The 14,790-nt window shown below is 48.0% G+C and overlaps 2 protein-coding genes across 6 annotated transcripts; both read right to left on the bottom strand.

The window, feature by feature from the left end:
• Window positions 1–1,139: 1,139 nt before the first annotated feature.
• On the bottom strand, window positions 1,140–10,213 carry CCNL2 (cyclin L2). Of its 5 annotated transcripts, XM_050322591.1 has the most exons (11): window positions 9,916–10,213; window positions 9,048–9,122; window positions 8,659–8,768; window positions 8,310–8,430; window positions 7,115–7,179; window positions 4,130–4,229; window positions 3,936–4,040; window positions 3,627–3,768; window positions 2,760–2,877; window positions 2,586–2,678; window positions 1,140–2,306 (listed from the first exon to the last, which is right to left on the bottom strand). In XM_050322591.1, the coding sequence occupies exons 1-11, from the start codon at window positions 10,210–10,212 to the stop codon at window positions 1,952–1,954; spliced, it is 1,581 nt and encodes a 526-aa protein (XP_050178548.1). In that variant the 5' UTR covers window position 10,213; the 3' UTR covers window positions 1,140–1,951. The 5 variants fall into 5 exon arrangements, 3 of the variants coding, with proteins under 3 accessions (XP_050178548.1, XP_050178550.1, XP_050178549.1); XM_050322593.1 differs by lacking the exons at window positions 8,310–8,430; window positions 8,659–8,768; window positions 9,048–9,122; window positions 9,916–10,213 and adding an exon at window positions 4,623–6,366 and having other exon boundaries at window positions 7,115–8,285; XM_050322592.1 differs by lacking the exons at window positions 8,310–8,430; window positions 8,659–8,768; window positions 9,048–9,122; window positions 9,916–10,213 and having other exon boundaries at window positions 4,130–6,366; window positions 7,115–8,285.
• A 957-nt stretch (window positions 10,214–11,170) lies between these two features.
• On the bottom strand, window positions 11,171–13,960 carry MRPL20 (mitochondrial ribosomal protein L20). Its single transcript, XM_050322611.1, has 4 exons — window positions 13,827–13,960; window positions 12,974–13,084; window positions 12,528–12,605; window positions 11,171–11,636 (listed from the first exon to the last, which is right to left on the bottom strand). The coding sequence occupies exons 1-4, from the start codon at window positions 13,911–13,913 to the stop codon at window positions 11,460–11,462; spliced, it is 453 nt and encodes a 150-aa protein (XP_050178568.1). The 5' UTR covers window positions 13,914–13,960; the 3' UTR covers window positions 11,171–11,459.
• Window positions 13,961–14,790: the final 830 nt, after the last annotated feature.

Genomic DNA, 14,790 nt, shown 5'->3' with positions numbered 1-14,790 from the left:
CCCAGATCAACAACCTATTCCTGGTCCCCACACTCGTACAGACTCTGGAATAGATGTAGGGATAAAGGCTTCAATTACATCTGCTAGCATAATATTGTATTTTCTTTTCTAACAGCTCACTGAGCTTTTAAAACATGAACTCCATCCTGACAGAGGTCAGGGATAGCCTCTCCCCTCGGACGTGGGAGACTAAACCACAAAGAGAGTTGGTAATTTGCTAAAATTCTGTGGAAAAGCCTCAAACATTTGCTGGGTCTGCCCCTTTTCCCATTTGTTGGTTTATTTCTAAGTAAGTGCAGTAGCTCCACAAATGTACTGGATTTACATATCTGGAAGTGTCCGAAGGTTTAACGTTCCTGTCACACTCCCAGGGTGAGAGGAAGGTGACAAGACACCTGCAGACATTCCCCAGGTCCCCAGACACACCAAGTGTTGGCTGTGAGCAAAGTAGCTCCTGGATCAGCCTGGATTCCATGACCCCAAAGCTGCTGGGAAAAGCTCATCTCAGTGCTCACAGAGGAGACAGCAGAAACCAGCAAGAACCTGGGAAGAGTCATCAGATGATGAGAAAACAAAGTCATAACTCACCTTGAGAGCTGAGACCTGCATGTGCAGGCACATTAAAACGTGGGGCTTTATTTTTGATTTCAGCTTCTCCTCTTCTGCCAGCTCCAGCCACAGGACCCTCTGCTGTGCTCAGCGGCAGCACTGACATCCCAAAATGTCCCAGCAGGTCCCTGTGGCCTCGCACCAAAAGCACCACAGCTGCTCAGCCCCTTTCACCCCCAAAAACCAGCACAGAGCCCCCACAGCAAGGGGTGCAAGCCCCCAAAACCCCAGGTGTTCCTGCCATCCGTTCCTCATGCACAGGGGAGGAGCCCCTGCTCAGGAACCTCAGCTGGACCCTGCCAGCTGCACCTGGAGGCAGGGAAATGCACTTCCCAGCTCCCAGAATCAGGGGATGTTTTGTTTGGGATTGCCTGGAGAGGTGCCTGAACTAACAGAACATCCCAAAATTCCTGACTTCAAGGGTACAGGGATTCAATCCGATGTCTTAAGCCCACCACAATTTGATAATCTCTTCATTCTTTCCTTATGAGTAGGCACACTGGTGTGGCTCATAAGAAACTACCATCAAGTAAATTTAATAGAAAATCAAATACTTTAATGAAATTAGGGAGCATGAGAGAGTAACAGCTCAGATATACCACTAGAACTGATACTACTGGGCTGTGGGGGTCTGCTAATTTGCTTTTAAACGCTCTGTTCTCCAACAAGCATGCAGACTGACAAACTACTAATTCTTCAGAGTGTCAAAGATCCTGAGTAAAGAATTTCAAACCACTCAAAATGTATATATAGGAAATGTCTTAGGAGCTGGTGGCCTGCACACAGCATTGCACAGATAAAAATATACTACTCTCAATGCACAGAGCTAAATACTTTCACATTTATCAGAATTTTCTACACAAGGGTTTGCTTTTTTTTTATAGAATTCAAGTTTTGAATTTTCTGTATATATCTTCACCTGTATTAAACAAATGCTTATTTACAATTGTGGATAAAGTGTAAAGGCTTAGTAAGGCCATATTCCCATACTGTACTGTAACACTGCAAAATATATATACACATAGAACCTAATATAGGCAACAGGGCTAGAAAAGTCACCTCCCATCTGTACAACACCGGAGTCGGTACGAAAAGACAGCTTTTTGTTAGCACCGAGCCACTCCCAGGGGTTAGGAACGGCCTCCCAGTTCCACAGGGCGCAGCATTCCAAGGGCTGAGCCGCAGGGGAAGTGGAAATCCCAGGCGGGAATCACTCAGGAAGGGCAGGACGGGAGCACCCGGAGCGCAGCAGCCCCTTGGATCGGGGAGGGAGCAGGGGAGCTCCCAGATGGGTGTCAGGGAGGCGGGTGGTGGAGCTGGGGGGGTGTCCCTGGCCGTGCCCTCAGCGGCGGTGCCGGCTGTGCCCGGGGTGCTCGCGCTCGTAGCGGTGCCCGGCGCGCTCGTAGGAGCGGGAGCGCTCGTGCCGGTGGTTCCGGTAGTAGTGGCTCTTCTTCTTGTACTTCCCCGAGTGGTCCGAGCGCTCCCGGGAGCGGCTGCGGGAGCGGGACGAGCTGCGGGAGCGGGACTTGCGGGCCTTGTGGGTGGAGTATTTGTAGTCTTTGGATTTCTTGTAGCTCCTCACCTTGGAGCCCTTGTAGGCCGAGCTGTGGTTGAACTGGCGCGGGGGGGAATCGCTGCGGCTCCGGGAGCGGCTGTGGGATTTGGAGCCGCTGGAGGTGGAGTAACTCTCGCTTTTCCTGGGGAAAAAAAAAAAAGAGAAAAAACATGATTTTCTTAAACTGCGAGAACTTCATTCTGCATTCTGTTGTTTGTGTGTCCTAAAACATCTTGTATCCCTTTCTCCAGCTCCAGTTACAGTGCCGCTGCCACCAAAAGGCCCCAGTTTGGAGTTCATTCTGCAGTTTAACCAGCAGCACACGCTGCTGTGTCACTTCACAGCCCCCTGGTGACAAATTACTGTGAAATGCCAGCCTGGGAGGGTCTCCCAGCACAGCCCCCCGGACAGCAGCACATACCTGTGCTTGGGGGATGCAGATCTCGAGGCTGATCTGGAGTAACTCTGATCTCTGCTCCCACTCCGACTTCTGCTCTCTCTCCCTTTCTGGACACTGCAAGACACAACAAACGCTCAGTTATTTTGCTTAAAGTAGCTGTGAGAAGAAATAAGCTGCTTCCTTCTGAGGCCTTACCCATTCACTGGGCTATTGGAGCTCGTTCTTTTGGCTCCCTCTGTTTTCCTTTTAGCATTCTTCATTGCCTGGACAGGGAGTGGGGAAGGTTTATTTCCTTTAACCTCCTTTGGGGACTCTGGAAAAAACAAGCCTTTGTTACCTATTTTGCACGTATGGGAAGTACCTGAAAGGACTGAGGGCTCCCCTTGCCCCCTCTTCACCATCTCTGCCATGATCAGAACTGTACAGCTGTATTTTCCACACACATAACCACCCACAAACAGATCTGAACAAGTTCACAGAAAGCAGAAACAAATCTGAAACATTTCTGCCAAAGCATTGAAGTAACCCCAGAGAGTGACCTGAAGGCAGGACAGCAACTCCTCTTCCTTGCCAGTTATTCTGTATCGTTTTAAAGGAAAACTCAGGGGAGATGATGGTAAATGTTATCTTCTAGGCAAGACTCTTAATCAAGGCAGGAAACTCTCAACCAAGAAGTGCAGGAAAATATTCCCCACCCGCCATCCCAAAATGTTACTCCTGCCAGAGCTCCTAACACACCTCTGCTTTAATGCTGCTTTAGCATAACATGCCAGTTTTGCAAATATTTATTGCCAAAACCACATAAAAACAAGCCCTTGCACTATATGAGTTTAAACTAGTCTTAATTTTAGACTAATTTGATTTTAGCTTTTTATCTGATTCAAGAAATCACAAAGTCACAACACTATTCAAACTCTGCCAGCAGAACAGTTGCTAAAAGCCAGCTTGAAAAAAAAAAAAATCCCCAACCAACCCCAAACCACACTTGTAAATGCATCCCAAAGGGGTAAATATACATGAAAGACGAGAAAGTCACTAAAACCCAGTTATCCCACCATTTACCATTTTTTGGGGCAGGGGAAAATCCTGATGTGTTATCCAAGCTCGGGACTCCCTCAGGTACCAGACCTTTAGCTTGTGCTTTTGCCTCTTCAATGGCCAATTTCTTCTTTTCTATTTTACTTTCCAGGTCAGACAAATCCACCTGTGAACACAGGTGGGGACAACCACTTAGTGAACTGAACCTCCAGACAGCTGGGATTCCTTATTCCCTTCTTCCCTTCATGTGCCAGCCTTGCATTTAAACAGAACAAGGTGTTTTGTTTTGTTGTTTTTTAAAGTGAGGGCTCCCAACATGCAAGAGAAACAAACCTTTTTCCGTGTGTAGAGCTGCAAGATTTTCAAGCAGATTTCTTGGATTTCTTCCTCCGTCGCTCCGAACAGCAAAAACCAGTGCGGGCGATTGGGAAGCGGGATCTGGAAGGGAGGGACAGGGACAAGCTCAGCTCTCCCTGCTCCTGGGGGCAGCCTTGAAACTCCCCCAGATCCAGGGAATCGTGGCTCACCTCCAGAGTCCTGGCTGCCAGGTAAATGCATGCACAGGCAATGCTTTCTGGCTGGAACCTCACAAAGACATCTGTTCTCAGGCTGTCGTTCATGTAGTTCCTGGAAGGCAGGAGAGCAGAGGGTTGCAAAGCACTGCAAAGCTCTCTGGGGTTTGTTATTTTGGTTTTGTTTGTTTGGTTTTTTAATTTTTTTATTTTGGTTTTTACTTCTAACAAGGGCTATTTCTTTCTGCATTCAGTTACTAGACTTCAACATTACAGTCCTGTAACTCTAAAGAGACGTTAAATGATTATTTTTTTTTTTTAACTAGGAAAAAAAGAAAAACTAAAGTAAATCCCTCAAGGGGAGGGATGTGTGACAGGAATTAAGCCTGACTGACTGCTGAAAACTCAGCTGTGAGAAGAGAACCAATTTGAACTTGACTTTTCCTGCTGGATCTCTACTGGCCTGCTCTCATGCAACAGACAAGTTATTTTCATCAGGACAACATACAATATGCTCTGGAGTACTCAGTTAGAGAATTTTAGGTTCACATGTTTCCCTGCAATAGGGCAGAACCAGATGTCTGGCAAAAGCTGCAGCTCCTTCAGTAGCTGTCCCAGGAAAATGCAGTCCTCTTCAGCACATGACAACTCCCACTGGGATTTGAGGGGTCCATTTCCTCCAGAAGCAGGATTTTCCAGCCAGAACAGAATTCTTTTGGATGCAAAAATCAGCCATAGAAGAAATCAGGGTGTTTGGGAACGTCAGTTCAGGACAACAGTCAGTATTCAGGCAGATCTCCTCTTTGGCACATGAAATAAGGTTTCCAAATTGTCCCATTTCAGAAAGGTTGCTTAAAATGAATATTCACAGAATGAGAAAACTGTAAAATATTGCACATATTCCAGTCAGTACACTTAAGCATTATCCTGCTAAAATCTTAAATACACAAAGTAACTTCCTCTGACTCTCTCAGCTGATGAGCTTTAAGAGGTCTAGGTTTTGAGCACTTCTACCAAGCAAAATATCAGATGGAGAAAAACTAAAACCAGACACAATAAAAATCCTCAAAATATTATGTTTTAAAGTAGTAAGTAACCATGTGGGTACCCAGTATACAAGGATTCACTGACCCCCAAGGCATCCAAAGCAGAGACCACAGGCCAACCAGTTTATACAAGGGCAGACCAAGGAACTTGAATCCCAAGGGTATCCAACTCCCACTTGTCCCACATTCCTGTTTGCACAAAGAGCAACTGCTACCCCAGAGAAGCAACACTACACCCATCAGCTCATCTTCCTGGGAAAAAAAGAACTTCAAACCCTACTTTTCTTGTCCCGTTAACAAAGGGAGTACAAACCTTTTGGTCAAAAAAAAAAAAAAAAAAAAAAAAGAGAGAGAGATAAAAGTGGAACTTCAGCTGGAAGTCACACAGCCTTTTTTTCTGATTTGCCAAATTGAAAAAAACATGCCTGCTCCAGGTCTGGCCTCTGCACACCTTTTCCCTGTGGGCTCAGGATCAGACACGTGGGGAAATGAATCCTTGTCACAATGTTTTAAGAAAAGGGAATGTTGTGAAAATGCACATTTCAAAAACCAGTTATACTGGATACCCACCAGTCTGCAGGTAGCAACCAACATGAGCACAGAGATGTGTTGTTGTAACATCTGACCCATTTCTCTACCAGGGTAATTCCCTCCCTCCTCCTCCCCTACCCCTCCTCTCCCATTACAAGCAGATAACTGGCAGTGATAAGTCCACACCTCACATTCCAGTACTCCATGCAATGGTACTGGGAAGTCAGGAAGTGTCTCTAAGTATTACATTTGTCTCCAACGCTTCAAACACGTATCAAACGTTCCCTGACTAGTTTACAAATGCAAACTACTCGTATTTTTTCGTGTTAATCCATCCCTTTAAGAATGAAACCCCGCCTTAAATTTGCTTTAGCACTTAAGAACACATGACATTATAAACCAGAACATTAAATCCCTTCCGTAACTTCGACAGTCAGGTTATAAAAGATACAAACAGTCCAAAATGCACGATTTAAAAAAAAATATATATATAAATAAATTAAAAAAGTATAAAGCACAAGAAGCAGTTGGCCAGTTACTCTACTATCATGTATATACCACCTGTCTAGAGCCAGCCTTCTCTTTGGAGAGCTTTGGGTTGACTGAAGACGGCAGCTATCCCTGCACCATGGGCAGCAGAGGAGAAGTCTTAGTCACTTACCCTCAGAGGCTACCCTTTGATTAAAAGAGTACAGAAAAGAAAAGTCAAAACTGGTTCTCTACACACAGGTCACAGTACCAGACAGTTCAGTCAGCAGAAATATGGTCTTTGGATTCACTAAAAGGTGTTTTGTTTTTTTTTTTACACCAAGCTATTGTTAAAAAAAGCATTACGGTTTCAAAGCGTTTATTTATCGGTTGTTAAGTTTTAAGACCTGGAATTTTACAGAAGCTTCCCACCCCCAAGCAAATATTTATTGTAATGAGAGCAATAAGGCAGAGGACATTTCTTGGCAAACAAGAATGCAGTTTATCCATCTATCCAGGCTTAGAAGCTGACAACTTGCATTATCCACATAGATAACAGAAATGTATCTGTGCTGAGGTTTTGATACACCTGTAATCGAGCTCAAGCCCCGGGAAAATCCATTTCCCAGTGCTGGAAACAGACTTGAACTACACATGAACAACAAAAACCCAAGGAAACACTAAAACCCACCCCAACATTTTCCCTTTAGCTGAAAAAGTGGAAGCAGAGAGGAGGGAAGTGAGAAGTCAGGGTGGAAAGCTACCTTACCATTAAAACAGTGCCTCTGACTTAAGAGGCCGATCAACATTTGGGAAGTAGTTTGGGGCACGCCAAGGACAGTGGATCTGTCTGGTGTGGCCCCAAGCACTCCTGAGCAATGCTGCCCAGTGCCTCAAGTGACATATTTCTGCTACTGCCCCTTCTGGTCTCTTAGAACAAGGAAAATCAACTTACCATGAGGTCTGGACCAGGTGTTGGTTACGTTCACATTCTAATACCTGAAGGTACATAACGATTATCTGGAAGATATGGGTTATTGAGTTATTAACGAGCATCTGGAGAGCCACCAACTCATTTCAGAGGGACATCCATGAGGCATCTGTCAGCCTCTTTCAAGTCCTACAACACTCCACACGAAGTGTTTGCACCATCCCCAGTGTTTATCCACACAGCTCTGGCCTTCCTAGCTCTCCACGTTCCGAGCCCATCCATCCATCCATCCTCCTCAGCCAGGTGTCTTGTTTCCACCTAAGGATGTTCTCCCACAAACCTCAGGGCTCCTTTTAGCTGCAACCTGGGAGGAAATATTGCTGCCTGCACTGGGCAGTGAGAGAAGTGTGTGCAGAGAACAGATCTAACACCCTGTGTGCCCCTGGCCTGCTCAGCTCCGAGGGCTTTTCCTCTGAAAGGAAAACGAGGCTGCAGACAAGAGGACCAAAAGCAAAGTTCACACCAGTGAACAGAACAAGTGCAGCTGCCCCCTGGGGTGGGTGACACGAGGGAATTCTGGAGGTCAAGAAGGCTCAAAAAGAAGACTTTCAACAGCAGTTTCTGGAGGAAAGTGGAAGATCCCAAGTTCTGCTGGCACAGAAGTCGGAAGTTCTTTTACCCCATTTTAATACTAAGGGTAATAAAGCACCAACTGAACACCTGCAGTAGTTGTAACTCTCCAGTATCACCCTAGTCTGATACTTGATACTCAGACACTGAGAATTGTCTCATTTCTAGCCAAGCCCTTCACACCTGAGTGTAACTTTTAGAACACAAAACCCCCTAACTGGCTTAGATGGGTTTAATACCTCAGCAGGTTTCCACAAGCAGAGATCATGACAACTCCAGGTCCCCAGACTCCTTTTCTGCTCAAGAATCTACGTTACAGTGACATTTTCTAACACCAAAGCTACCTACTCATCCAATTTGACTTCAAGGGACACTGAGCACCTGCATCCACCTCGTCGTCATTCAGCAGTGATACAAGACCAATTAGTAAGAGTCTCTTAAATGAGAAAGAAAACATCAGGATGGTAAGAAACTAATCTTTCTGAATTAACTGAAGTTATCATGTACAATCCACGCAGCCAGGCAGCCTCCTCAAAGCATTACAGCACATGAAACACTGGGTTGTGAGGTGAACTTATGCAGTACAAACCTTATGAGGGTGCTTCACATGAACACAAAATCCCAACTCCTTCAAGACTCTTCTTTCTGCCTTAATTATTTGATTCTTCAAGTTCACATATTCTTGATCCAGTATTAGAGGCACAGGTTTTCTGCAAGACAAGGGCACGTTCTGGAGATCATCTTAACCTCAGAGAGGGCTCAGAGGCAGGCTGTGTTTGTGTAAAGATAAGAGGTATTCAAAATGACTTCATAAAATGTGGCAACTCTCCTTCGTGAGATCTCTTCAAGATGCTCCCTGATTTACGAAGCAGGGAATGATGCCACCAGGGGTTTAATAAGATACAATAAAAATAAATTATTTTAGACCCTCAGCTTACTTTTTCTCCCTCAGGTGTCTGAGGCGATGGAACACATTTATCACATCCCGTATCCGTCTCGGGGCTTCCTCAATTTTGGATGCCAGATGAACACAGGCCATGGACACATGCTGAAATAGAAATATATAATATATCAGTTCCTGGTACTGAGAAACCCGGGAATTCATCTCTCCCCACAGTTTAAGGGGGAGAAAGCGGTGGGGAAAAAAAAGAAACAGTAAATATGAGGCAAAAATCAATATTATAGAGCAACCTTATTTTACAATCTCTAGGCTGGTCATTAACAATGATCACATCTCAGAAGACAACTTGCCAAACGAGACCAAAGATTAAGAGGTGGATATGGCTCCGTGTATGTTAATAACAAATGTTACTTAATGTTTCCTTACCTCCATGGAATGCTTCACAAAAGACTTGGTATAAAAAAACCGCTGGAATAGCACCTGTCCTGTAGCCATAGCCACCTAAAGAAAAAAAAAAAAAGATATAACCACAACAGGCATGAACAAAACCAGCAGTTCCATTGAGAAATTTCTACAGATTTGAGATCCAGAAGCCTGGGTAAGCATGGGAGTACATTCAGTGTTACCTAAGGAAAATTGGAACTTCTGTTTAATTACTTATCAAGACCATAAATACTTCAAGTACATTATATGCATTAAATCACAGCTTTCTTTTAGAAAGTATGAAAACATGTTCCAAATTAATTAAAGAAATAGTGATTTAAAGGAGAAAAAAAAAATCAAACCCCAATAAAACCGAAAGTTATAAGGATATACCGGAAAACCTTTGATTTTTGGGCGTGGAAAGAGAAGGGGAAACTAATAACATTATGATTTGCATATATTTGAGCAGCCTAGGCCCGGCACCGGGGAAACGCCTGGAAAAGTTTTAACGTTCAGAGAGCTACGAGGCCGTTCGGGCCCAAAGTCCTCCAACGGAACAAAAGCCTCCCGAGGTCACGACTCAGAGAAATCCGTCTTTGCACAATCCCCGATCACAGCGGAGGCGGCGGGGGCGGCGCAGGAAAGGCGCTGACATCACCCGCTTCCTGCGCTCCGCGGCCGGGCCAGGCCGGGCCAGGCCCCGAGCGATCGCCGAGCGGTCCCCGAGCGGTCCCCGAGCGATCCCCGCCACCCCGGGCGGCCCCGCGGCCTCCCCGGCCCGGCCCCGGGACAGCGGGCCCAGGGACAAAGGGGAGCCCCGCCGGGCCAGGCCCGCTCCCAGAGCCCCCCCCACCCGCGGCCCCAGCCCCACCTGCGGCAGCCGCAGCAGGATCCCGGCCGCCTGGATGAGCTCGCAGCCGGTGACGCGCAGCTCGGTCTCGGTGTCCGGGTCCAGGCCGCTGCTCATGGACGGCGTGAAGCGCAGCGTGTGCTCGGGAAGCAGGCAGTTCTCCAGCGTGATCAGCACGCCCGAGTACAGCCGGTCGCCGATCAGCACCGCGCCGGGGCCCGGCGCGGGGGTGAGGGCCGCGCCGGCCCCCTGAGGGCCCGCGGGGCCGCCGCTGCCGCCGCCTCCCGCACCGCCCGCCGCCGCCGCTGCCGCCGCCATTTTGTGCCGCCGCCTCGCTGGCTCCGCGCTCCTTCGCCTTCTCCTTCCCCCCCGCGCCCGCCCGACGCTGATTGGCCGAGAGCCGCGCGGCGCCGCCCGTTGATTGGCGGAGCGGCCGCGACGTCAGACGCCGCCCGGGGTGGCGGTGACGCAGCGCTCGGGAATCCGAGCGGGGCTGGGGGGGGGGGGGAGGCGCCCTCAGAGCCGGGGCGGGCCCGGCCGCTGATTGCGCACGGCGGTTACCGGATAAATGTGTTTATTCGGTCAAAACGCTAAGCCAATGCAGTTAAAAGAACAGACTGTGTTGTACCCGTGTTGTCCTCAGCCGCCGCGGTTCGTGCGTCGCGAGGGATCGACGTCCCGCCCTTCTCTCCCCCCTCCCCTGTCCCCAGGCTGGGTTTTCCCCATGCAGCGCCAGAACTCACCACACACACACAAAAAAACCCCAAAACATACTATTTTTCAGAGTAACGGTTGCCAAAACCCCCCTTTTAATAAGTTCCTCTGTGTCCTTGTGTCCTTAGCACGGCAGCTGCTGGATTCCATATGCAAATGTCACTAGGGCAGGATTATCCCCACGCAGAGCCAGAACTCACCAAATTATTCTCCCCATATTATTTCCACATAGCAGTTACCAAACAAAAATGCCTTGATTAAGTCCTTAAAAGAACAGACTGTGTGTGCCCTTGTGTCCTCAACACACAGGGTCCACGTGAGAGGATCGATATCCTCCCTGCCTCCGGTGCCAGAAATCAACACACATATTGTTTTTTCCAGTAGCCACTTACCAAAAAACACCCACAATCTTTATTAGGTCCTTAAAAGAACAGGCTGTATGTGTCCTTGTGTCCTTAACACACTGGCCACTGAGGTCCATGTCAACATACTCCCCCACCCCTGGCTGGGTTTTTGCTGTCCAGCGCCAGAATTCGCCACATAAATGAATTTTTTTCCAAAGTTACAAAAAAAATATATCTTTATTAAGTTATTAAGAGAACAGGGTATGTGTGTTCTTGTATGGCCTGACTGCTAACATTGAACTGTGCTTTTAATTTAACAGGTTTCAGTGACAACAACACAGGGAAAAGCCACCAAGGTGAAGCTTCACACCCAGCCCCTACCTCATCCTGCTGGAACCATCCTTAGGGGACATTGTCCCGTATTTTCCATCTTAGCAGCAGTCCCAGAGCAGGTTTACTTTGCAATCCCATCCCTGTTTATAACACAAATATACAGACTCTTTGGTATCAGTAGTGGTGGCGCACAATCCGTGAAAATATCCCTTCTGGTTCTTTTCCATCTCCCAGGGCAGCCAGGAATCCTTCTTGTCTCCTCCTCTGGGCTAAAGCAGCCAGGGACTTGAAGGTCTTTGGCTCATAAATAGCAAGATCAGCGAGCACTTTCCTATTCAGCTCCACCTGGGACTAAGTGCAAGAAAATTTGTTGGTTAAGTCGTGTAATTTTTAGGAGCAACACTGCTTAATCACACTTTATTAAACATTAAATGTAATAAACACTCTTTCTTGTTTATGTAGACACTCTTCATTAAATTTCATTAAACACTCTTCATGCTTAATACCTGAGTTCTTAAAGGAAATTACCTTTTTTCTACCCTGTATAATTTTGGAATTGTTAAAGACTGTCAGATGTGACTACCTGGCCACGGGTATCTCATGTGTAAAATCTGTTTGCTAAGTTTTTCTGGTAGAAACCAAGAGCTGATGAAGGATCTCTTATTTTGCTCCAGGCCATGTGTTCCAGGTTAACCCATGGCATTTGTTTCAGCTCAAACAAATTAAAAACAGTATCAACAAATGAAAACCGATTAAAATTAAAACCAGTTCAAATTAAAACCAACAGTCTCAACACATTAAAAACCTGTATCTACAAATTAAAACCAATTCCCAGCATGTCTAAGAACAGTGGCACCAGTTCTCTGCACTGTCCATGCTCAGCAAAACACAAAGTCAGTGAAGAGAATAGAGATTTCTTAGGGTGGGTTTTTTTTTTTCTAATCCAAGCTTTGTACTTTTAAATTTCTTCAAGTAAAAGGAAAGCAGGTTGTCACTCAATGCCCACAATAGCAACAGTGTAAGAGCATTTGACAAGTCTTAAGATGCTCAGTAAGAGTTTTGGGGACAGAACAAGGTGTAGAACCACAATGTCCATCAGGGTAAAAGGGGATGATGCATGTAAGGAAGAGAAACAGGTTTAGGTACAACTTAATTCCTGAAGTGAATGAAACTGCTTTCACAAGCAGAAGGCCTTTCATCACTAGAATTAGTAAGTAATTATTCCCCAAGCCCCATCCTTACCTTAACCAGGTTGCTTATGAAGGCTGGGTACTTCAAACCATGCTCAAGGGAAGCTGCTTCAATCCTTGTGATCCAGAGCTGAAAGGGTATAAAACGAACATCTTGAGTGATAAAATGCTTCTGACACGCTGGTCTGCTCATATTAAATATAACATTTCCATAGAATCACAGAATATCCTGAGCTGGAAGGACCACCCAGTCCAACTCCTGGCCCTGCACAAACACCCCAACAATCCCACCCTGTCCCTGAGAGAGTTGTCAAACACTCCTGGAGCTCTGGCAGCCTTGGGGCTGTGACCAAACCCTGGGGACTCTGTTCAGTGCCCAACCAACCTCTGGGGGAAGAACCTTTCCCTGAGATCCAGCCCAACCCTGCCCTGACACAGCTCCAGCCATTCCCTGGGGTCCTGTCACTGGTCACCCACAGCCAACACGTTGCTCTTTACCGCTCTCAGGAATCTCTTCTTCTCTCTCCTGGCCTTTGTGGACCTCACAAACGCCCTGCGGACGCTCCTCACTGCCAGCTTGTAGCAGCGGTTCTTCCTCCCACGAAAATGCTGCGGGAGAAACACGATGTTCTCGTTATGTTTAAGGCTGGCAAACCCCACCAGTAACACCAATATAAGCTCACTGGCATCTCACAGCTCTCCACAGCAAGGATCACCCGACGCTTCACAAGCGTCAGGTAAACATTCCGCTGGCATGTAAAGAAAATATTCTTCCCTTGGTTTATAGCATGGGAAATGTAAGGTTGGAAAGTCGGAGCAGGCTAGAAAATGTTGGTCCAGCATGGAGCCAAAACCATTTTCTACCTCAACATCACAGCAAGATGTACTACACCTCCCAGGACGCCCTTGAGAAAGGTTCAGTAGCCTGAACTTTATTGAAATCCCATCGTGCATCAGCCTCTTTCCCCCCCTTCCAAAGCGCACTTAAGGGCAAGGTTATTTTTTTTCCAGCTTCTTTGCCCAGTAAAAAAAACAAAAAACCAAAAAAAACAAAACCCTCTCAACGAAAAAACCCCACAATCAACACCAGCCTACAGCACGATCGATTTGCAGACTGATCTTCTCACAGCGCTTGTATTTATTCCTTCTCAGGATTCTTGCTGTTGTTCGTGCCCCGGGCAGGGACACCTTCCACTACCCCAGGCTGCTCCAAGCCCGGTCCAGCCTGGCCCTGGACACCCGCGGGGATGGAGCAGGAACAGCCTCGGGACCCCACACGCGGCTCGGCAGTGCCGGGACACGCGGGGGGCTCAGGGTGGGGGGCTCAGGGCTGCTCGGAGCCCGCACTCACCCGCGCGTACTTGAGCACCTCCTGCACCCTCCAGAAGCGGTCGGTGAGGCGGCTGCGGAGCCAGCGAGCCGCGCTCAGCACCACCATGGCTGCGGCGGCGCCTTCCGGGGCGGGCACGGCCGCGGCCCTGCCCCTCGCCCGGCCCCGCCGCTCCCCCGGCTCCCTCCGTCCGTCCCGCTCCTTCCCCCGGTGTCTTCTCCTGCCCTTCCTCCCGCCCCTTCCCGGCCTTTCCCTCGATCTTTCTCCCAGTCCTTTCTCCGGTCCTTCCCGGCCCTTCCCCCGGTCCTGTCTCTTTTCCCCCTGCCCTTCCTCCGATCGTTGTCCCGGTTCTTTCCTCTGTCTTTCTCCTGCTCCTTCCCCCGATCCTTTTCCCAGCCCTTTCTTCTGCTCCTTCCCCGGCCTTTCCGCCCTCCCCGGGCTCCCGGCCCCGCTCCCCCCGCCTCGCCTCGTCCGCTCTCACAGAATCCCAAAATCACTGAGGTTGGAAAAGCCCTCCCAGCCCATGGATCCCCCCTGTGCCCCATCCCCACCTTGTCCCCCAGCCCAGAGCACTCAGTGCCACGTCCAGCCCTTCCTTGGACACCTCCAGGGCTGGGCACTCCAAACCTCCCTGGGCACCCCCTTCCAATATCCAATCCCCCTTTCTGTGATTAAATCCTCCCTGATGTCCAACTTCAACCTCCCCTGGCACAGTTCAAGACCGTGTGCTCTCATCTCTGTGATTCTGGGCTGTGGGACCCCCAACAAATGCCCAAAACAGCAATGCTAAAAGCAAAGATTTGGTGGTGTTCGCTGTGACTGGGACGATTCCAACCCGGGTGGAACCGTCCTGTGTGTGTGAGAGATTGTGAGACGTAAAATAAAAATTTATGAACCGTAGCAAACCACAAGATGGTGCTGCCAGAAAATTATTCCTTAGGAGCAACGGTCCTTGGCGTCAGAGAACTAATGAGTTTGTCTGATT

Source organism: Myiozetetes cayanensis, unplaced genomic scaffold, assembly GCF_022539395.1.
Source record: "Myiozetetes cayanensis isolate MyiCay16 unplaced genomic scaffold, myiCay2020 scf28, whole genome shotgun sequence".
NCBI classification, from domain to species: Eukaryota; Metazoa; Chordata; class Aves; order Passeriformes; family Tyrannidae; genus Myiozetetes; species Myiozetetes cayanensis.
This window is presented reverse-complemented; position numbering and strand designations above follow the sequence as displayed.